At 41.4% G+C, this 24,671-nt stretch overlaps 1 protein-coding gene across 1 annotated transcript in view; it reads left to right on the plus strand.

Moving 5' to 3' along the window:
* ADGRV1 (adhesion G protein-coupled receptor V1) overlaps window positions 1–24,671 on the plus strand; it is a 2,034,994-nt gene that overhangs the window by 323,729 nt on the left and 1,686,594 nt on the right. Inside the window, exons 16-17 of the mRNA XM_078677778.1 lie at window positions 6,444–6,567; window positions 18,349–18,615. Coding sequence (XP_078533904.1) covers window positions 6,444–6,567; window positions 18,349–18,615 — 391 coding nt within the window. The remainder of the gene's footprint in view (window positions 1–6,443; window positions 6,568–18,348; window positions 18,616–24,671) is intronic.

The raw sequence follows: 24,671 nt of genomic DNA on the forward strand, positions 1-24,671 counted from the left end.
GTTTTCCTAAGTGAGACTCAGCCTTACTACAGTGAAAAACAACTTTGAAGATTTTTTACTGCCAGGGCATGTACAACATAAGTACACAAGAACTACTTTTTAAATACAATGCAACCTGTCCTATGGGCATGTAAGTCCTACTTCAGAGGTGACTTAAAAGTATTAAAAACATAAAGTTTAGGCCTGGTAAAAAGTTTATTTTGCCAAGTCCAATTGTCAGTTTTAACCTCCTTTAATGGGAGTTTTCTGTGCATTTCATCAGATTTGAGCCTGCTTGTTCTTTTTAGAATAGTGGCAGGAAAAAATAGCAAATGTTTATTAGTAGTGCTTGAAAGTGTCAGAAAACCTTGGGGGGTTATCATCTCAGAGTTCTACCCAATGTAGGGTGGAGATCATGATAATCCTTTTGGGCAGCGGTGCTGCTCCTGCAGCTCCTCCCGCACTACATTTTGATGGTGACCTCATCCGTGTGGGGCCACCACAAGCTGAAAACAAGGGGTTTTAATAACAGATATGCAGCCAGGCGCCGCAGGTCATTATAGGGTGCGCCTCACTCTTTCTTATGCATTTTATGGCCACGCTTTTCCAGTGTGCCAGAGTGAGCCACGTCCTTCTTTTCCTTAATTTATTGGGCTTGCGCTGGAGGCCTCACACTGTATCCTTTCCTCTCGGGGTGCCTGGTTCCACCCATTTCCTTTGGGGATCAGCTCGGGGGACCACCCCATCTGCCCCCATCGGCTCCCCTAGTGACCAACACTCTAGTGTGCTGTTCTGGGAGCTGGCAGCCGCATTCTGGTCTGCCCGGCGGGCACACAGTGGGTGGCCAGACTTTCCGCTTTTCCAAGACTGGGGCATGTGGAGGGCCAGTTGCGTGGGGAAGTGTGGCAGCCCTTTCCACTCTTGTTCGCAAGCCTCGGTGCACAAGATTGTGGTCCTTGGCCCCCTCCCACATTTGCAGGGGAGCACAATGGCACTCCCTCACAGGGATGGGGTCCTGGTCCCCCTATTCTGCATTGCAGGGGTGCAAAGGTGCTTCCGCGTTACATTTACTTGTTAGGGCTGGGTACCTGGGTCTTTACTCCTGTTCTCGGCAAAGCGCAACAGCACTTCCCCTTAGTTTCTAGATTCTTGTGGGCAGCTTCCAGGCCCTGACCCACCCGAGGGCAAGGCTGAAACTGGAGGCAGAACCACATGCGCTACGCCACAGGTGCATAAATAGGTCAAAGGTTGTTCAACTTCAAACAGCCCTAACCCAGGCCCAGTTGGGCAGATTTTGATGATCTTTTTCTTGTTTTGCTCCTGGTGGTGAGCCAGCTCACTTTAGCCCTTCGTCATTTTAATAATTGCCCCAGTACAGTCCCCAGAACCCACTGTCCTGAAGTGACCCCGTAACTTGAGAGGGTCAAAACGTTGTCAACTATAAAAGAAGGGAGAGTCCTAGAAACCTAGAAATAAGTTCAACAAAGTGAAAGGAACCTTATCCCATAAGGGACCTCCCTGAATACTCCAATAACCAACTGCTTCTTTTTACCAGTCATTGTATAATACGTCACTGTTGGTTATGGTGACTACACTGGGGCACATAAGTCAAGTCAAGTCAAATCACCTTTATTCGGTGTAAAATGTAGAACCATAAAAGCATACTAAAAGTAATAAAGAGAAAAAAAAAAGATATAAAACATTTAGTATGTACACATTTTACAGAATAGCAATGGTTCACTAGAGACAGCACACACAATTAATCTGGGAGTATGTTAAAATGTCATCCTAATACACAGTTAAAATATGTACACTTATTTAAACATATATGACTATATATGCCATTTAATATAAAATATCTCATGTATTAAAAATATGCTTAATGAGGCTCCTGGAGGTCTACAAAGAGGCCAAGGAAGTGGGCCGTTTACCCCAGTCAATGAGGGAGGCACTGGTGATACCACTCTTGAAGCCAGGGAGAGAGAGTAGCGACAAGGCTTCCTATAGGCCATTGTCCATGCTAACAACGGACTATAAGATTCTCAGTAGTATATTAGTGGCCCGATTGCTGCCATGCATGACCTCGTTGGTCCACGACAACCAATCGGGGTTTATCCCTAAGCGTAACACCACCTCGAATATTCGGAGACTCATACGCCTCATGAACGTTGACAACTCTGAGGCACAGGTACCCCTGATCCTCTCCGTTGACATAGAGAAGGCTTTTGATAGCCTGGAGTGGGACTACCTATACAATGTTTTGCAACGTTCTGGATTGGGTGACGAATATATAAAATGGACGAGAGTCTTGTATACCTCGGCGACGGCGAGGGTGCGTGTGGGGAGATTGATATCGCCCCAATACCAGGTAACACGCGGGACTAGACAGGGGTGCTCACTGTCCCCCCTCTTGTTTGCCCTTGCAATAGAACCTTTAGCCTGTGAGATCAGAACGGGAAGACATTAAAGAGGGTTAGTCGACAGGGAGGGGAGACACTTGATATCCTTGTATGCGGACGACCTATTGCTATTTCTGGAAAATGCGGAGGCGGCTTTGACCGGGGCGGAAAGTTTGTTGCATCGCTTTGGGGAGTTTTCAGGCCTAAAAGTCAACTGATCTAAGACGTGCATGTTTCCTGTCTGGCAGGGAGAGCCCAGACCGGAGGGTCACCAGCTGATAAAATGGGAACCCACCTGCTTGAAATACCTCGGTGTGCATATATACCATACTCCGGCAGACATGCTGGAAGGTAATGTGGGTCGTTGTATACGAGCATTGAAAGGCAACATGGCCTTCTGGGCGACCCTGCCTCTCTCATTAATGGGTCGGATCTCCCTGTTAAAAATGGTGGCCCTGCCAAGACTTTTGTATTACTTCCGCACGTTACCTGTGTGGATACCCTGCTCTATTTTTAAAGAGTTGAAATCACAGGTCTCCTCCTTTCTTTGGGTCGCCGGGAGATGCAGGGTTGCCCAGAACACGCTCCTTAGACCGAAAGACGAGGGGGGACTGGCAGTCCCAAGTTTCGAACTTTATTATCTGGCAGCACAGTTGCAGCTGTTTACTCAGGAGGTGGCGAGAGTGTTTAGAGGCCCAGAACAGGAGAGAGAGGGAGGTACACCGCGACACGTCTTGGCTTATATAACATTGCAACAGAAGCTGAACTTACGAGATCTGACCATTGAGGAACGAACGTTCCGACTCTGCTGGAACAGGTCCCAACGCCTGGTAGGAGTGCGTCACCCGTATGCACCTGAAATTCCAATTGGGATGGTGACAGCGCTGCCATACGGAGGGGACTGGTCGCAACTGCAGATCTGGGAAGAGGCGGGACTTCAAGTTGTGGGAGATCTTTACGAGGATGGGGCTCTGCTGCCTTACCAAGCGCTCCAGGAAAGATTTGATCTTCCTTGGGGGGACTTCTTGTTACATGCAGCGATTACCAGGGCTGTGCAAGCACACTGGCAGGAGGGATTAATGGAACCCACGACATCATTGGTCTGCCAATATACCATGATGGCGGCGGGCACTTGTAAAGCAGTCACATGCCTCTATGGCAGAATGCTCCGAGAAAACCTACCACCTTTGACTGTTTTGAAAAATAAGTGGGAAGCGGATATAGGTAAAGCGATACCGGAGACAGCTTGGGCGCAGATAATGAGACGAGCCCGTAAGAGCACTAGAAATGCTCGCTTCCAGCTAGTACACTTTTTCATTTTGCATAGGGCGTACTTGACTCCGGGGAAAGTCCGTAAATATTTTGGAGTACAGGAAGCGGCATGCCCAAGATGTTCTAGAGAGGCAGTGGAACTAGACCATATGCTTTGGACTTGCCCAATGCTGGGGGATTATTGGAGGGCAATAGGGGAGGTCCTGAACGAGGCGACGGGGAGACAAATACAGTTTGATATGGCTGTCGGTGTCCTACACTGGTTCCCACATGCCCCAAGCACAAGAATACCAGCAAATTCATTGACATGGGCCTTATATTAGCCAAGCGCGAGATCACTCGGCATTGGAAGGAAAGAGCTGGTCCCTCGTATAGACGATGGATGAGTGAATTCCTGAAATGGGCCACCTGTGAAAGCTCCCTTAGATATCAGATGGCGCGTAGACGACAGGATGACAGAGCATTGGCTGCAGCGTCGGCATGGGAGGTATTAGTACAGGCCCTGAGGGATCTGGAGGTACAGGATGATGAGGAGGAGCGAGACATTGAGAGGGAGCCCAGACAGCACACCCAGGATACATCACACTTCATAACGCCTTAAGCTCCTGGTCCATGATAACAGACACAGACTGAGATACAACGTGGAAGTGGTGGGACTACGGGAGGGGGGGAGGAGAGACCACATCAAGGGCAATAAGAGACAGCACTCGACGCATCGGAGCACCTAGAGAAGGTTGTAGGATACACCAACAAGTCATAACACATACTACCATTGGACCTATGAGGGACTCCCGGGGGAAAAAACAAAGGAATAATGACACCTGCCACGGAGAGGGGTGGGACCTGACAGACATAATCATCCGATGAGAGATCTGCAAGATCATGGTCAGGGAAGGAATTACAGAATATACAAGAGTGCATCCAGTAAATTCGATTGTTTATTTTAGCCGCCAATTTGATTGGGATTTGTGGGGAGGGGGGGGGACTCGTGTTTGAGGGGTTGTTTATAAAAGGAAAAGCAGACTTGAGATGTTCCTACTAGATGGATGTGATGGTCAAATGTTACTCGCCCATTAATTTATCCTGAGATACGCCGCCCGACCTCCGGGATGTGGGCAAGAGGGTTGTGTAAAGAGTGAAGTAGACGATTAATGCGCTACATCCACTAGATAGGGAAGTGAGCAATGTAATAACATGTGACTCATATAATGCCTGCAATAAAAACATATTTAAAAAAAAAAAATATATGCTTAATCTACAAGGCTGCTGCTTAAATTAGTTCGTTGTTAGACAGACCTAGCTACTCTCGTCAGGTTTCTCATTTAATAATGCATCTAGATGTGTTAATTCTCTTCTTTTCATGATTGCTTTTACTATAAAGCGAATAACAGAATACACATAAGTCACTTGAGTCACTATTTTATCTTATATAGTGTGAATACACATTAACTGTTTTACTTCTTTTTCTTATGATTATCTTTTGCAAAATAAAAGTTACGCCCATGTTCGGCTGAAGAGGACACAAAAGAAATTTGTTGTATGTGGGCTTCAATTTCAAAATTTGATTGATTCATTAACTTTACCGATGAAATAACTATGTTAGGGGGATAGGATTCGGCGCTCTAACTATGGTTCTAATTTGGATGCAAGGAACTAACACAATTTTCACCTTTTTTTGTTGTTCAAATTAGTTCCTTGTGAACAATTGTATGTTGGCTGATCAGCTATACCTAGTTCACAGGGACATATGGGTTGCTCTTGTTTTTGTTGAAATTGATTACTACAGTTCAGGCCTGGCTGGATGCACCAAATGTGGTGGACTACAAGCCAATGAATGTGTGGAGTGCTAAATCTTTAGGCTTTACCTTCAACAAAAAACTCACGATGCAAGCCTTCATTAAAAATCTAGCTAAAATTGCTCAACAACAAAATAGACTCTTATTAGGAATGACATCCGGCTTTGCACCCGATGACCTTAAATAAGTAGTACAAACCCTAGTACTCTTTATAACCTACCATAGCATATCCTTGCTGTCTGGAATTTTGAAAATGTACTTTGCTCCATTAAAAGTAACCCTCAGCCCAGCAGCTTGCATGATAGCCAAGTAGATCAAACCACGTCTCTCTCCATCCAGAACCCTGTGGAAGGTGTATTTCAACTGTTTTTTGTGACCTTGGGAGCGTTTAATATATAATTTAATATTGTTTTGTATCACAGAGCTTGGACTAGGAGGAAGTGGCTAATAACATTCAAATTTACCATATACACGTGCCCAGAAGTATGTCTTTTCAGGGGTTCCCAAAAGTCTTAAGATGATACTGTACAAATTTACAAATGAATAAAAATGGTAGGTGAACACTTGCCTTTCAAGGCCTGCGGCAAGTAACTTAGACCACAGAGTGGTTATATTAGCATTTCCCACTGTCCTCTGTATAGTGCACTTCTACTATAAAAAATGCATATACTTCATTACTTGAAGCAAAGAAAGTGATGCTTAATATGTGCCTGCCATTTGTGCCATAAATTGAGTAGCCTGTACATATGTTTTCATTATATAAATCTTTGGAAATCTAAATATTTCTTAAGGTAAACATTTTTTTAATGTATTGAATACATTCATGGTACGACTACATAAAAGATAACTGTAGAAGGAAGTAAAGAGAGCAGCAGATAGGGGCAGTGCTCGCATTTACAAGCCAGAATGTAAACATCTCTTTGTTTCTCTTATCTATTGCATGTCACGAGTGCTTTGTTTGCTACCTCTCACATAAAGTATTGGTTTCCTATTGCAGGTCCCTGAGGCCATAGAAACATTCACTGTCAACCTGTATAATGCCACTGGGGGCTCTAGACTGGGAAATATAACATCTGCTGGCTTGCAAATAACAAAGAATGATGATCCGATTTATTTTGCAGGTTAGTTCGGTGTCTTTTAACTTTTCATACTGTATGTACACTTTTTAGACCTATACATTTTGTGAAACTAAATATTCAAATTAAGAAAAAATATGGAATGTGCATATAAATAAATAATCATTCTCTTTACTGTGATGTGTGTTTTTGGTGGCATATTGGACAGATGCTTTCAGCTGTGGAAATGTTTCTGCAAACACGGATATTATAGAAAATATTGTTCAATCAATGTCAATCAATATTTACTTTATTTTTGTGAAAAGCCATAAAAGTATACATCCCAAAGATAAAACCATTAGTTAAAATATATAACATCGAATTGAAATGTTCCTTGAAATATTTTTTACATTTTTTTCAAAACAGATATATGCAATAATGAAACATTTCTTTGTAAGCTATGACCAAATTAGATGAAAGTCAAATTAGATGAAAAAACTGTTTAAATCACATTCACTAATAGCAGTGCAAATAACAGAGATAATCAATCACACACTGTCATACGATACAGGATACACTAAGTTATTTACAACTTAAAAAAGCTACTTCCTAGCCCTTCCGCATTGCACCGGCTTGACAATTCCAACGGACTGGCTTACTTTGTACTATGCGTATACAATCAAGGATTAGTTGTAGATAGCACCTTTGCTCTTATATTCCATGCCCAGTGCAAGTATCTGGAAATGGTGAACACGATTTGCTCTTTCGGGTCACTCTTTAAAATCCTTAGCACCTCTAAGTACCGTCTCACACCCAAGATTTTAGATAATTTAATAACCCATTTTTTCCGTGGCGGGGTGCACTTGGGGCAGAAAAAAAGGAAGTGTGTTCCAGTTTGTATCTGTTGTGGACAATGAGGTCAAGAAATCGTAGGCTACCCTGTTTTATCCCACTTGGATGCAAAGATCTTAACTGTAGAGCAACAGACCTAAATTGCATGTGAAAGCGTTTCACCTGGCATGGCCAAATTCTGTCCATATAAGGTTCGAAACTTAGTGTATATATAAACAAGAACTGTCCTGCCAAACTACCTTCCGTATGTTCATTCCAAATCTGTCCCAACACATGCTCCCAATAATAATTTTTCAGTTTCTGGGTAATTCCTTTAGTTATAGTGGTAGGAGAGTCCCATAATTCACCCATTTTCACCATCCTACATAGATGCTTAATATGTCTCAGCCATGGTGTGCGGGCCTCCTTATCACATGCAATTAGTTCCTCTAGTGATTCCCTGTAAGAAGCCAACTCTACAGATGACCAGAGCCTCACCCAGTGCAACAATGGTTTTAATGCAATTAGCATGTGGACGCTGTTGAGAGCAAGATCAAATTTTAATGGCAAGAGGGGGGCACTTCTTTGTAAATTAAATAGGCCCCTAATGAATTTGTTTCTGCCTTTGTTAGGATGGTTGCATCTACATATCTCCATATCTCTGCTCTATTGGTGGCTGCTGACCCTGTATGGCCCTCTATACCTTAAGACCAGGGGATACAGAACCACCAGACATTGATTTTAATTTCTTCCCAATTATTGCTGCGCTCTGATTAAGAAAAGTTTTATTTTTTGCCAATTGTGGGCCCTGGGATAAGTCACTCAATCTGACTCCTAAGTAGTCGAAATTTTTGACCGGATTGATCTCAACACCCTCAATGGTCATCTCCGCTGTAAAAGAGAGAAGTGGATTAGTTACTATATATTTGGGCTTGGCTTGATTTAATTCTAGCAAACTACGTAAACAAAAAGCTGCAAAAGAATCTAGTTCTGCTTGTAGACCATACCATTTCTAGAAATAAGGAGGGAATCATCAGCAAACATAAGGAGGGGGACAGGGATTCCAGCAATCTTCATGCCTACAGTTGTTCAGCCACTCTACCACTCCATTAATGTAGAGGCTAAACAATGTGGACGCAAGGACACATACCTGCCTCCCCCCCTTTTAGTTGGAATCCTATCTGTGAGAGACCCCCCCTTCATATTCCACCTTACTTTAACAAACATCTCAGCATGAAGGACTCTCAAGATCCACAAGAGCTCACTTGCAAACGTGTATATTATAGAATATGCTGTTATTGTTAAAGCATATATTTCTTTCTGGCACAAGAAATCACAGAGAAACAATAAGAACTATAAAGAAATAGATAAACAATGCTCCTACATATTTGCCAAATCTTATCTGGAACAGAAGTTAAAAAGATTGTTTGTAAGGAGATTATTAATATGGATATCAATTTGTTTATCGAAAAAAATAAACTATTGTCCTTATTAATAGAATTCCCCATCCTGAACTCCGAATCTACCTCAACACGTAACTATGTAGTCAGGCAGGCCCTGCGGCCTAGGCCCGTGATTACTGACTGATGGGTCACAGGTGGGGTGTGCATAGCTGGCAGGCAAACATGCAGGCAGGAAAGTCTCGCTCAATCCCATAGATAGGTGCAGGGACATTACAATGATCATGGGAGATTGCTCCCAATAAAGCACACATGGCCAGAGGGGGTATGCACCCTTCTGAAAACATCATAAAGTCAGGTACCACATGAGTTAGGAACACATAGCCAATCAGGACCTAGCACACATAGTGATCACACGATTCCTGTTTTGCCAAGTGCCTCTTGTCTTATGTTTTTGCTTAAGAATTCGAACCCGAGTACAAGAGTAAGATTGTTTAAAATTAAATGGTAAATAAAACGTTTCTTCCACATTTCATTTCACTTTATTTAACATTCATATATATTTTATACGGGAGAATACCCTCCTGCACAATACTTTTCTTACTATGATAGGATGATTTCATAAGGGTTTTGTCTGAAAACCAAAATCAAGCCTTGGCAAAAATAATCAACACACCCACACCTTGCATCATATGTATCAACATGTGAGGCTTAGTGCCTCAAGAGTTTTTGGAGAGAAGGAACATCTGCAACTACAATTTTAGAAAAGGTTGGCTCAGAAGGGTGATATGTTTGCACATAGTTCTGAGGGAAATAATAATGAACATCACAATATTTCAGGGCCTATCACTTAGGAACAGCATTTCACCAAAACAGAAAAAACGTACAGAATCTTATAAAAAAGACAGCATAAGAACGTAAACATACACTATAAAAACAAAAAACGTTTATTTAATGCCGGCAGGTATTTGTGCCACAGCTAATGCAATTTCTATCTGGTACAGTGATTCACTATGTAAATTCTTGTAGAGAATTGTATGACAAGAGGTATATTAAATTCTAAATTCTGTCCAAAGGTATAATGTTCATCAATATTCCTTTGCCTGTTAAGTAGCCATCAAAAGATTGCAATACTAATCTTATGGTGATTATTGTGCCAGCCTACCAACAGTGTGGCTCATGCACAACAGAGTACTACTCAAATATCAGCCTGTAATGTGTGATTGTAACGGGTTATCTCTTTAGGTTGTTCTTGACGGATCGTATGTTGCTTGTGCATGTACTCCAGCTCAATGTAATGTTTATGTTGGAATGTGAATCAACAACAAGAGAGAGAGGGCATCTAAGGAGCACTCTGAGTCCCCCAATTGGAATATTCAAAACAACAGAAGAGTGTGCCTTCTCAGGAGAAGAGCAAGAATGAAGAATCAAACTTGAATCTTTAGAAAACCCTCAGTCATCAACCTAGTTGGTGAGATGCTTCATCATCGGGCCCCACCATAAAGCCGAGTGCCTCCTCGGTGTGCTTCAATGACAAAATGACTGCGGAGCAGGTTAGTGTTGTCTGAGTGACAAGTGAAAGTGATTGTGAGGTGAGTTAAAAGTGTCTAGATTGTGTCCAATTTTTTTTTTATTCGTTTGCCAACCAGACACGAGTAAAAAGCAAGTGAGCGATGTAAGAACTGGATAGATTGATCAGCTATGTCTCACTGTGTGTGGTCAAAAAGTGAGACATAGCGGATTAATCTATCCAGCTCATACAGCGCTCACTTTGTTTTTACTCGTGTCTGGTTGGCCAACGAATAACATTATTTTTGGACACAATCTAGACACTTTATCTCACCTCACAATCACTTTCACTTGTCACTCAGAGAACACTAACCTGCTCCGCAGTACTTCTGGCGTTAAAGCACACCGGGGAGACACTTGGCCTTCCTGGTGGGGCTCGATGATGAAGCATGTCACCAACTAGGTTGGTGAGTGAGGGCTTTCTAAAGAATCAAGTTTGATTCTTCATGCTTGCTCTTCTCCTGAGAAGGCACACTCTTCTGTTGTTTTAACTATGTTGGAATGTGTTCAAATGCAGGCTATGGACGTCGGCTGTGATTCTGTTACAGCACTAGTGAGCTGTTGGGATATAGGCTGACAAAGAGGTGATGTGTTGTGGGCTTTATGGAATGCAATAAAGCTTACCCAAAAGTTGAACCCGTTTTGTGTGGGATCTTTCCACTACATATTGGTGATGAGGGTGGCATTTTAAGTTTTCTGTTCCTATGCAGGTGGTTAGAGTCAGCAAAGGTGCAGCGCTCATTTTGTGTGAGGATTGGTGGAATAAGAGGCGGCTTGTTAAGCTTACCTCTGATCAGGGTGCTAGTAAGCTGTTGGGATCTAGGTTTACTGGATATGCGGTGTCATTGGCTTTATGGAATGCACTAAAGCTTACACATTTTGTGTACGATCTTTGAACTACAGTGATCACTAATGCCCATAAAGACCATTGTTGCACACTGGGACAAGATTCTGACCACCTAAGTAAATGATTGACTCTGGCTGCCTGAGATGGTGTTCCCAGTTGTTCTACTGGTTTAGGGTATCTGTTATACAAGCTTGGGCTTTATACATTAATGGGTTACAAGTACTGCCATGATGCTCAAATCCCCACCAGCAAAGCCCTCACCCCTCCAGTTCCATACCTTCATCTACACATCCACTTTCCCATATTCCTGGAAACATGCAGCTGTTAACGCCCTCCTGAAGAAGCCACCCATTCTGTTCAGATGACTTTACCAGGGTGGCAATAAAGGACCCGCCTTTAAATGGATCTGCACCTATCTTATTGGAAGAATAAGAATAGTCAACATGCCACCACACTCCTAGGAAGCCCATAAACTCATCTGTGGAGTCCCGCCATGTTGTGTGGTCCCAACATGGCAATTGTAACATACTGGTGATATGATACATAAATAAAGAAAACACGTGCCATCGATTAAGCAATCCAGAAGAATTGTTTCTTAATACCATTGGCACACCAACCCCTATGCATAAGACACTACAAAGATCTCCCAAGATCAAAATCTGATTTACCTTCACAAAGCTGCTGCTCAAGCAGGTAATGGTGGGTTGGCATTGGGGCCTGGTTGGGAGGGGTTTCGACAGATGATGACGAGGGAAAATTAAATATTTAATTAATTTTCCTTCGTAGTGGCCTGTTGAAATCCCCCCCCCCGTCCCAACTTGTCTTACCTGCAAGAGCCGCGGCTGTCTTCACACAAAGTTACATAAACCCCCATCAAAACAAAACATGAATGGAACTTTCAACACCAACTGACAAGATGCTTGATATTACTCCAACATCCTATGTGGAGAACATAGCAACAGTTCAGGCTGCAAAAGATGTCTCTTTCACATTTTTGCACAAATGGTTGAAATAGGTAAAGCAATTACATATATTGGTTACAGTTCTTTATATATTTGTTGCTTATAGTTAATCAGCGATCCAGAGTGATTCCAAATGTTTTCAACAAGTTGGATTTTGGGAACTCTGTATAAAATACTTAATAATCAGAAAGGCATAGCTCATTAGGAAGAATGGCTTTAGCTGTTGATATCATGTGTATTGGTGTGGAACGGATAGTTGTCATCCATTGTTTAGGTCGGGAGCTTCATTACCAGGCAGGTTGCCTAATTAAAAAATTCATAGCCTTATGCCCAACCCATTTCACATTTCTTACGTACTCATTCAAACTCATTGACATAAAAGATGGGTCAGGCGTTTCATGAAATTAAATATTTAACCTTTATCTAATAGGCAACTACTGTAAAGACCAAATGAATAGGTTGTGTGGTCCTTCTTAAGTTTGCAGAGGGTGTACACGCAGAAGAATGAGCTGGACAAGAATCTGGATAGGGATGGACCCCTGTGTGAATTCCTGGCAGGCATAAATGGATGTATTTTCCGACTCTACACATATCAGAGGATACTGTATCTTCTGATGGAGCCGTTTGCCATTTTTGGGTCTGCTGTTTGTTTGCCCTCCCTATCATGGGCCGTTGCTCTTTTGTTTGGCTTCTTATCACTTTCTGGAATTTTAGTATTAAAGCAGCTGTTGCATAGTTAAGTAAGAAGTTAAAACAGCGTTTGTTTTCACTTAGTTCTGGGGGCAAGCTTCTCTGTTTATTAACTAGAGTACTTAAGTTAGTGTTGTTATGAGTTATGGTTATATTGTATGAAGACTGAAAGTAAGACAGGCTAGTGATCTGAGCATGTTAGTGAAATATTTGGTTGATGAAAAGAATTCTTTATGCCTTCTAAAACTCTGATTTAGGATATATCTTGCAATATCGGTATGTTGTGTAATGTGTCAGAGGTAGTTTAGATCTGTCCAGCAATAAGGAAGCCTTTGCATGATGTGGACATTGAGTTCCGTGTTCAAGGTCTGTCTCCTACTACAATTATTAAGAAATGTTACTGCTGAATGTGGTCCTGTTGTCATAAACGTTCTCAAGGAAGGCTGGGTCTGGGGTTACTATTTAAAAACAAGTAGAAATGTTGCAATTGTGGACTGATACCTCACCTTAAATCAATAGCATTCAAGTTGTGCCCAGGATGTGATCTGTATTTCTTTAGTGACCACATAGTTCATGGTTCTGCAGCTTCCTTCTCAGTTTACAGATGCCCATTTCTCTACAGTTTAACTATAGACTCTCAATGATGAGTACCTTTGAATCATATTTGAGTCATGTGGGTTTCATTACATTATACACCTATTATTGTTTTAGGATAAACTAATGACATTGTTTGGGTAGTGGTCAAAAGTTAATGAGTGTGCACGATAAGAAAGCTGATTATTTATAGTGTAATCTTTGAATTGGTTTGTCAGTTACTATACCTGTTAGTTTAGGAATTTAAATTAAGCTGGTAAGATCAATATATTTAAATTAAGTTGTCCCATACTGGATGTTATCCGGGTGTGTAAGGATATGTGTTCCGAACCATCAGTGCAGCCTTAACATTCCCAACATTTATTTTCATTTGTCCCTCAGGTTCCCTGCTATTTTTGTTTTTTTGTCAATGGTTTGTAGGGGCCCCTATTTTAAGAGTTCCATCAAATTGCATGTCTGCTGCTTCTCCCGGACTGTGCGGGTGTGCTGTAAGATAGGGTAATTATCAATTTGTTTCCCAATCTTGAAGTCCCTACTTGGTAGCTCTTCATAGGCCCCTCTCTACTGACGATAGCTTGTGGCTGAACTACATGTTTTAGTGTGCATTAGGTGAAGCCAGAGATGACACCTACTTGACTCTGATTATTTTGTCAAGTCCATTTGTCTCAGCAGAGGGGGTACCCTTTTGTATTTATTTTTATAATTAGTGAAAACCTTCGCAAACATTATATGCATAGTTTCTGCTATAGTAATCATGCACATTGATGTGTGCATGGAGGATAATTGCGATATGTGTGAGAACAGAATTGAATGAGGTGGCAAGCAAATGTTCATAGTAGGTTTGTCCTATTGGATCTAGAGCTCTTGGACCAAATTTGGGAGCACGATCTTTGAGAAGATTGATTGTCTTGGTTTTATAGATGATAATTGACACTTTGGAGTTGAAGAAGTTCATTTTAGACCCATTACAAGTAGATCATGATCTGTAGGGATAATTATAAATTTAGTATGTATTTAACTTGTTCTTTCACACCTAATTTAATATACGTGTGGCTATGTGGTTCTGTAGCAGTGGATATCTTCTCATATATTTGGCAATTAGGCCTGCTTAAAGGCTTTTGGTATAATGAAGGACTAGAAAACCAGTGGTAGGAAAATAAAGATTTTTGAAGCATTTAACAATACATAATATTGCCAACATTTCTTTTATAAAGCCTTCATATCACAGTTTCATACAGTAGGTCTTTGTTAAGTTGCCGAGCATGACAGGTCTTTGTCAAACATAACACTAATGTTGGGAACCAAGTGAACGGGGATGAGAGTGATCCAGCAAAAGCATTTTTCTCTCTTTACTCCCTACTCTAATCGCACTGGGTCCTTTACGGTCAATCAACTGTCATCACTGCACTTTACAACAGAGGCGATGGCCCTCTCATGGATCTTTCTCCCCTGATAGTGAGGGGTGAGAATTAGGGTATCCAAAATCCACTTTGGCCATTAAATGAGGACAATTAATTGGTAGCCAACTAACAAATTCAAGATCAGTTTCAAACACACCACTCCTAGGACCATACTATAGAAGTAAAGTATTGCGATGGGTAGACTAAACCTCCTGAAGAAGTTTAGTCTAACCAGAATTATACACACTAGGAGTTTTGCAGTTGCACCACAGGAAAAGAAGCAGAACTTGGTGTTCCGAAAACAGTCTATGACTCTCTCTGCTACACATCTAGAATCAATATTAAATAGCACAGTTTCAAAGAAATAACACCAGGACACAATAACAGACTCAGGCAATTTAAAAAGTTTGGTTATTGTATTAATGTTCCAAAATCAATGCATATAAGTAACATTTTAAGCACTTCAGTCAAGAATCTTACAGCATGTAGTATAAAACCACACAGTTAGTGAAAAGTTCTAATCCAGAAGAGGATAGTTATCAGAGAATCAAAATTACAGATTCCGAACATCCATTGAAAGCAGGAGGATGATTTACAGAGTTACAGATTCCTACCACTATCAAAGACAGAAGACGGTTCGTTCTTTTAACAGCATTCAAAGGTTCTAAAGCAAAGGGCGAAAGGATTAGGTTCAAAGTCCTCTAGAGGCGACCCCATAGACATGAACTAAAAGGGGAAACTGCAAAATATGGTTGCTTACCAGACAGTCCAAGAAAGTTCAGCAGGCAAAATAATTTGCAAAGGTCAAAAATATGGGGCATAGAAAAACAGATTTTTGGTAAAGAAGGATTCTAGTCATTCGACTAAGTGTAGCAGCATCAGCAAAGATAGTCCAAAAGTAATAACCAAAAGAATGGTTTTTAAATCATTGAAAAAGCACAGGTTTCTTCGCAAAAGGACAAAAATAAATTAGGCCATATGTATCAAGATACCCATTTGTGATTCTCAAATAGCGATTTTTAAGAAATCGCTATTTGAGAATCGCAAATGGGTATGTATGTACAAAATCGAATTTGTTTTGCGATTCCTTAGAATTCCTTAATTGCGATTAGCAAATTGTGAATCGCAATTAAGGAATACTTTCCCATTCATTTCTATGGGCCAGGAGGCCCATAGGAATGAATGGGAAGTTATTCTCAATTTGCGATTCGCAATTTGCTAATCGCAAATTGAGAATATTTTCAAGGGTGCAGGGGTGTCCAAAGGACACCCTGTTGCACCCCTGAAATATGCATGGGTTCACATGTGGCGCACATACATGCCCTGTGGGCATGTATGTGCGTCACATAGCACTTTGAAAAATGCAAAAAAGTGCATTTTTCAAGGAATTCGCAACTTACCAACAACTAGAAGTTGGTGGTAATTTGCGATTCCTTAAGGGCATTTTGCTATTTTTTTTTGCTACATACATTGCATTTAAGGAATCGCAAAATTTGCAATTCCTTAAATGCAATTGCAAAATAAGGAATCGCAAATTTTGCGATTCCCTATTTTGCGCCAGTTAGCTTCATACATTCCATTGAGCAAATTTGCATTCGCAAAGGCCGAAATTCTGCGAATTTCGCCCTTTGCGATTGCGAATTTGCATGATACATATGGCCCTTTGTCTCTGTCAAAATGTGATGCGTTGCATGTATCTGCTGCCCCTCCTTTGGGATCTTCCTTTACATAGTCTTTATGACGCTCCTGATGACCAATCATCATACATTAATGGTCAGATTATCATGTGGTTGATCATTCGGTCAGAAGGTACAAGATTTTCGAAATTTCAGGATGGTTTCCCATGCACTTTATGAGAAACAACTGTCTATTCCGTCTCCACAGGTTAGTCGACAAAGGAAATGAACAATGTATCAATCCATGAGGTCCGTGCAGGGGTCAAGTTCTCACCAATTCAACCTACAATGAACACTAAATGAATGCCCTTTTTATATGAAATTTTTCACCTCCAGAACAGATAAAGCAGCATTTGAAGAAAACGTGTAAAGTCGATTGTATTCGTCTAATATAATGCAATTCACAAAGGAACATGAATAAACACATTTAAACCTAATATTTAATTTGCAGTAAAATAAACTCCTTTGTAGAATCAATCATAATGAAATAAGCAATTAATTTAAAGAAATAATAGTAATATTCATCAGTGTGTTACCACATAGAAATGATTAAGGCTAAATGTGACCTAATACCACACAATTGCAACATTCATACATGTAAATCATGCCAAAACACGTGTTACCTTCTCTTAATAATAATGTTTATTATCACTACTGAAGATATCAGCTATGTAAAATATTGCATCTACATTTTGCACCACATTTTACTCATGATGCATTATAATGAAAGGAAATATAAATGCTATGTCACATCATTAGAATTGCATTGTTTTTTCAGTAAACTATTCAAAAAATGTTTTTTTATATATATGGTCTGTTAATACACCCTATTATTAAACATTATAATATTTTTGAATTTATTGTTCTCTTTTTCTACATGTTTCAAGCACATTTTTATGGTGCTGTTTCTCATCTCCGTGTTGCTTTTTCTCAAATTGTGCAAAGTGCACATTCTGGGTTTCTGCGTCTAAATCAGAAAACGTGCTGTATATAGAGTAATCAGATGTTGAGCTCTTTCAGGAGTCCTGACCATTCACTGCTGTTTGTAGTGCAGGCATGCAATGCAGAATGCACAAATAATGTTCCAGAATTCGCAGTGAGTTTTGGCGTGCCTCTGATGTCTGCTGTGCTCTGCAGTTCGTAATTTAGAATCCGGACAAAGCAAATGCACGGTCCATCCTCCAGAGGTCAGGTAATTGAGCGCCATTAATACATTTTGCTATTTGATGCACCAGTATATACCACACTTAGGTAAAGCAGAAGTGTGATTTAAAGTGCCTCATCTGTACTTTACTGAAAAAAATGCAACAAAATAACATACATAGCAAGAGAGCAGAGAAAGCTGAGTATTCGCTGATAATCTCTTTGTTCTGCATGCCGTAATTTTGAATCCAAACAAGGTCAAATCAGCCTTCCCTACATCTGGGGTCAATAAAACGAGCTCAAATTGTGTTAGTATATAAATATATTCTCTGTTAAGGGCTTTGCTGAAGTGAGAATATTTTATATTGTAAGTCTTATGGTAAACAAAAAGAATGCAGAAGCATGCAGCTATTGAGCCAAATGAATCACAATGTGACCATATAAACTGGTATTTTGTTGTGTATGGTACACTCACCTGGAATACTTCTGTGGCGGAATTCATTTTCTTTAATCCCTTTCCAATCCCATGAAGGAGGCTTAGTGTCTCTCAATCTATGTGAGAAGACACCAGCATGTTCCGGGCACTTTAACCATTGCTTAATCGTTGTCAACAGTGGCATTTTGAGAGGCTCCAAATGAGCATGGAGCATTTTATCTGAGGTTATTTGTATTGTGTTTCAACTGCAGTCTCTACCACACAATAAATACAACCTTTTTTTATGTATATATTTTTAGATCCTATTCTTGTCAGAGTTGGGGAAAGTGAAATTGCAAACTTCACAGTTATGAGGAACGGATCTGCTGATTTTCGGTCAACTGTCATGTATGCCACCGTCAACGGAGGTGCATCTTCTGAAGAGGGGGACTTTATTCCAGCTACCCTGGGCGAGCTCCTTGTGTTTGAGGTGGGAGACACGATGCACAACATCTCTGTCCTCACCAGTGAGGACGATGTGCCTGAAACTGATGAACCGTTCTACATTCTGCTCTACAATGCCACAGGTGAGAACAACTGGTTCATGTTCGACTTCCTTCTCTCTCTTCGAGTCTATGCACTGATGAATAGTTGTGTTACTTCTTCATCCAGGGCTCTGCAGAAGTATTTATTTTGAAGCACAGTTAACTCTTTCCAGCAATGGAATATCATGAGGTTTGAATCTGCCCCCATCTATCTGGAATTGCCTAGATTTGAGGTTGGGTGATTAGATAGGGAGCAAAAGTATTTTTTTTAATTTACCTCACTAGTTTGTGAAAAGTACAGTCAAACAGTCAAACCAGTGACAACATTTCTATGGATAATACATTGCTAGAAGGAGTTGTACGAGTAGAGACTGTTTACATTTACATACACGTTCTTTAATAATGGTCTGGTGAATGTTTCTAATTAGGACATAAAAAAGAAAAGAGAAATATTTGTTTCCACAAATAAAATAGCTAGCTGGAAAAATAAATTCTTACATAGAATAGATTCATGTACATTCCAAAATGAAATAGCACTATAATACTAAGGAACGTGTTACTTACATGGTTTTCATTTTAATGTGCGGCTAGAACTTGGCTGTATCATTCTCCATAAACTGCCTGGGAGTGAAAATTTAAAAATTAAAGGTTTTTAATTGAGTTACGGTGATTCAATATTTTAGTTATTAGACCATTTATAGATTCTTTATTCAGACTTTACATATATGTTAGTGTAGATGCATACAAATATACTTCTCCAGGTGTTGTGCTCTTCTTCAGGTGACACCATTCCAAGGGGAGGCACATAGTCAGCATTCTAGGTTTATCTTGAGATCATGTGTGATGGTAAACCAGTTCCAACTAGTTGGCCTTGTAAGCAATCCAGGTGGCAATTTCATCGTTTCGTTGTCCTCTTTCCCATGATATTGTTTACTGGCTGTGGACTGATTGTGCAGAAAACTGTCCCTGCACTTCCTGTCCTGGTAGAGCTTGTCTAGTATTCATAGTTTGAAGCACATATTGAATGATATTCCTACATAAGGAGACTGTATAATGTAAGCTCCAACGTTGTCAGCAGCTGGCAGGGTCGGAGGATGTGGAAATTTAATATATCCAGCTAGTACTGGCCATGTGGCCCCTTCATTATTCATGGGTCCCAATCTAACATTTGTGTGTGTGTGTGTGTGTAAACAAAGGGATTTCAATGTACTGGTATGTCCTTTAATTTGCAGGTGGTGGTGATGGTTTATAATCATGTAAAGGCAGTCAGGCAGCATCTATAGCCTCAAGCTCCCTCCATGAGTAATTTGTTTCAAAGGAATACACTGTGTGCTCAGTTATTTCAAATGTAACTGCCTCTCCCATGCATCATATATATATATATATATATATATATATATATATATATATATATATATATATATATATATATATATATATATATTCACTGAAAAAACCATAGGTTATAGACCATATATAGTTAGGAATTAGCATTTACAAAACCTTGAAAATTCACTGCAAAAACCATAGGTTAGAGACCATATATAGTTAGCTGGACATTTTATTGACATAAAACCAATGAAATTCCATATATAGTTAGTTGCACTAACTATATATCGCGCACCCGCAATCCACTGCTGATGATGTCACATATTACATCATTCATGACATGGTCAGTGACATCACTGATGACATCACTGATGACATCTCAAATGACATCACTGATGACATCACTGATAACAACATCCAGTGATTTTTTGTTTCTATAAAGTTTAAATATGTCTTACATATTGAAGAATGAGTGGATGTGTAAGTGTCTGGACGAAGGATTTAGTAGGTGCATGACTGACTGTATGAGTGAGTGATTAAATGTGTCTCACTGAGTGCATGGGTTAGTGACTAAACTGTCTTAATTTGTGCATCATTATGTCTGTTGTTCTGTAAACTGCTGCATGTGTTGATCAGTAGCTATATGAGTAACTATATGGGTTATTGATTGATTGCCCAAGTATTTGTATGGGAGACTGAGTGTGTGTGTGGCTAGCTGGGAGGTGTGTGACTCTGTGCAGATCAATCTGTACTTGTATCAATGATTGTATAAGAAGGTAAGTATGTGTTAGTATATGTTTGAAAATGTAAGGTGATCTATGTTTAACTGTATAGACAAGAAAATGGAAGTGTCATTGATTCTTTACAGGACTGACTAGGTGTGTGAGTAACTCCATGGATGAGTGGCAGACTGTGAGTGTCTGTATAGGTGTATGAGTGCATATGATAGTGTTGTAAAGATGAGTGATTGTATGTATGAATGATTGTATGGGTGAATGAGTGAAGGTGTGTGTAGACGTAGCAATCAGTGAGTGCGTATGTAGTAACTAGTATTGGTGTGTCAATGGTTTCAAAAATTATACTCTCTTTTTAACACTGGGTGAAACAGAGGTTATATTAAAATGTGAGGAGATGCATTGTATTGTCACATGAATGATATCATCAGTGATGTGGTCATTGATGTCAAATGAGATGTCATCAGTGATGTCATCAGTGATGTCATTTGAGATGTCATCAGTGATGTCATCAGTGATGTCACTGACCATGTCATGAATGATGTAATATGTGACATCATCAGCAGTGGATTGCGGGTGCGCGATATATAGTTAGTGCAACTAACTATATATGGAATTTCATTGGTTTTATGTCAATAAAATGTCCAGCTAACTATATATGGTCTCTAACCTATGGTTTTTGCAGTGAATTTTCAAGGTTTTGTAAATGCTAATTCCTAACTATATATGGTCTATAACCTATGGTTTTTTCAGTGAATTTTCAAGGTTTTGTAAATGCTAATTCCTAACTATATATGGTCTATAACCTATGGTTTTTTCAGTGAATTTCAATGGTTTTTTAATAGCAAATATCATAAGCTGTCGAATGTCAAGTACGTGGTAAGTAAAAACATTTTCGTGTTTATGCACACTGATCTGCTTTGAATGCTGCCCCCACCCCTCATTTCTATTAGGAGTACTCTCTCTTTGCAGATAGTGAAGGGTAGTTAACGCAGCCCTTTGCCCCCTTTGTAATCCGTCGTGCCTGCTTCTCTCTCCATTTGATTGATTGTTCTCTTTGGTTCATTCTCTATTTACAAACAAGCACAGAGTCGCAATACTCTGTTTAGTCTTTGCAGATAGCGAAAAATCGTGTAAAAAACAAAAGGAATCGAGCAAAATCAGTAGGCCACTAATGGGATCTCTTTTTGACCTCGCTAAAATAGAAACATTAGGAACAACCTGTTGAAAATAGCAATGCGTATGTACATAAGCGGCGTTCATTTGTGTTCACAGTACCCCTTGTTGATTGTTTGAATCGAGCATTGAATTGTTCGAAGTTGGTTCTCTTAAGGATCTTCTCTGCCTGCAAACGAGGAAGAATAGGAATATTCTCTCTCCCTTTGCAGATAGTGAAGGGTAGGTAACGCAAGCCTTTAACACGTCGTACCTATTTCATTCCTCATTGATTGATTGATTGTCCGAACATTGACTGTTTGGGAATTAGTTCTTTTTGGAGGTATTCCCTGTTTGCAAATAAACGTAGGAAAATCTTTGCAAGTAGTGAAAGGGTACGTAATGCGGACCTTTCTCCCCCGTTGTAATCTGTCATGCCTATCTACTCCCCACTGATTGATGCACCTGTTTCACCCGGACCATTTACTAGAGATACGTCATCTGGCCCGACCAGAGAGCACCCCTAGTGAAAAGGACATATGCAATAATAACGAAGTGATCACTGTATCCTGTTAACAGAAACTTTAGCATGAAACAACCTGGAAAGAAAAGAATAGGAAAACGAAAATCAGTAGGCCACTGATGAACATGAACTTTTATTAAACAACGAACAAAGAAACGATAACATAACGTAATGATAAAACCTATTAATGTCCTAGAAACAAGAAAACGTTAAAATATGCCAGTGGTGAGAGACCAGAAAAACAGTAAGAGAAACCAAATCACCCCTCGCTGTCCCACCGCCTGCCACGCCAAAAAAATCGATAGACTAGGGAAAATGCAAGTCAGTAGAACATCCGCCCCCACTCTGGAAACTTCCAAGGTGGGGCAGGGTTGCGGCTACGCCCAGCCGGGAGCAGCCCATATAAGGCGGGTCCTGCTGCCACGCCTCGGCCAGGAGATCCTAACGTAGGGTGTAGCCGGAGGAGAGGCCGAGGCCAGCGGGACCCGGCCAGGGGATTGCCTTTACAACGCTGAACAGTTGCAGGGGGGGGGAATGTCTCCTCGACCCTCCCCTCTCTCTCCCAGTCCGGCCGCGGTGGCCCTTGAGAGTTGCAGGTACTCCCGCCACATGCTCTTCCGGTCCGGCCACCAACGGTCGGGGGGCCGAGGCCGACGGGATCCGGCTGCAGCCGATAAACCAAGAAACCCGTTCATGGGGCCAGAGCCAGGGGCGTCCGGCCGACATCTACCGGAAGCCCGGCCCGAAGACAGACGGGACACTTCTTCTTTCATGAATAATGGCTGCGACAACACTGGGGGGGGATGTCTTGCACATGCCTCCGACCCCCCCCCCCTCGTCCTCATCGCCTGGTCCGGCTATAACAAATCTCAAGCGAGACGCCGATGGGGTGCACTGGGAGGGAGAGACGGTGCGAACAGGCCTCTCCCGCCTCCCCAGGTGGAGGCTTCCCAGCTGCACCCTCAGCGCTCCAGGCGCCCGGAAAAGGGTTCTTCCACTGTGGCCATGCTGCAACGTCTCGCCCGGCAGGGTGGAGCCCGTCCGCTCATTTGACCCCGCGATCGCCAGTAGCTACCGAACTCTCAAAATGGCGGTCGACCTGGCAAGAGCGGGCCCAGCATAAAGAAATGGCCCGGTCACTGGTTGACTCCACCACCGTAGTCCTCCACGACCTTGAAGATTCTAGAGGAGCCGCGGGAGTCTCCGACCCCCGATGGGGAATGACTGCCATGATCGCCCGTGGAGTGACGAAACTGTATCTGCGGGACGTCGGCGCTCCCATGCTGGCGCCAGCCTCACTTTGAATTACTAGAATCCTGCAGACCTCAGTTCCGGTGAAAGCACAGTGTGACCCGGTAGGAAAAATTGTTGCACCCCCTCCCCTTTTTGACTGATAGTTCAAACCACCGATCCTTTCCTTTGCCCTTTTAACGGAACTTTGGACTGCCTCCCCCTCTTTTACATTTTCTAGAGAAAACAAAACATTAACCACTACATTAGCATAGCAGTTGACACCAGAACTGTTTTCAAATTTAAAACCAACAACATCTTCAACAGAATCCTTTTTATTTCTGCTGTGACCCTGCTACAGCACAGGCATTGTCCCCAGCAGTAATTCTACAATGCCGGTAAGAATAGCTGTGGTGCCTACTGGACTCACTCACCCCCGCGGCGCCCCACGCCGTTATTTGCTGGGCGGCAACTTACTAGACATCACTTTCGTGCCATCTAGATTTCAGCGCGTTCTGCTGCCTTGGAACTATTCGCACAACAGACCGCTACTGACAAGAATATTTCATTATTGGTGCTGTCAATTTCAATAAATCTATTGGATAATTCAAAAGAAATTGCCACGGTCTCTTCGTTGTTTAAATGTTTTTACTGTTTTTGTTTTGTTGTATATATTTATATGTTATTAAAGTTTTATATTCCTACTACTTTGTTGGAGTGCTATATATTTTTAATGTGACACATAATTGTAAAAACTTTGATGTACAAAGAGTCATTCCTGGAATCTTCCGCTTCAGGCTCGGTCCCCTCCCCAATCACAATACAGGATGGTTTTCAGATAGTAGGAACACGTGTGGTGTGACGGATCTCATCGGGTGTGGGCCTTGATCTACTATAACTCCTTTGAAGAGGGGTGATTCTTTACAGCTGGGGCCATAAACTACATCTGCAGGGCTAGGTGATAGCCTGGACAATCGGACACAGAGGAAGAGGAGTGTCAGAGGGTGCGGTAGTGAATAGGGCGAAAGGGAGGTGTCGGGCGGGCACAGAGTGTGATTCTCAGGGAAGAGCAGCGCAGATGGGGGGAGGTTTATTGCCCATGCATAAGACAGAGAGCGGGGGTGACC

This window comes from Lissotriton helveticus, chromosome 2_1 (genome assembly GCF_964261635.1).
Source record: "Lissotriton helveticus chromosome 2_1, aLisHel1.1, whole genome shotgun sequence".
Lineage (NCBI taxonomy): Eukaryota > Metazoa > Chordata > Amphibia > Caudata > Salamandridae > Lissotriton > Lissotriton helveticus.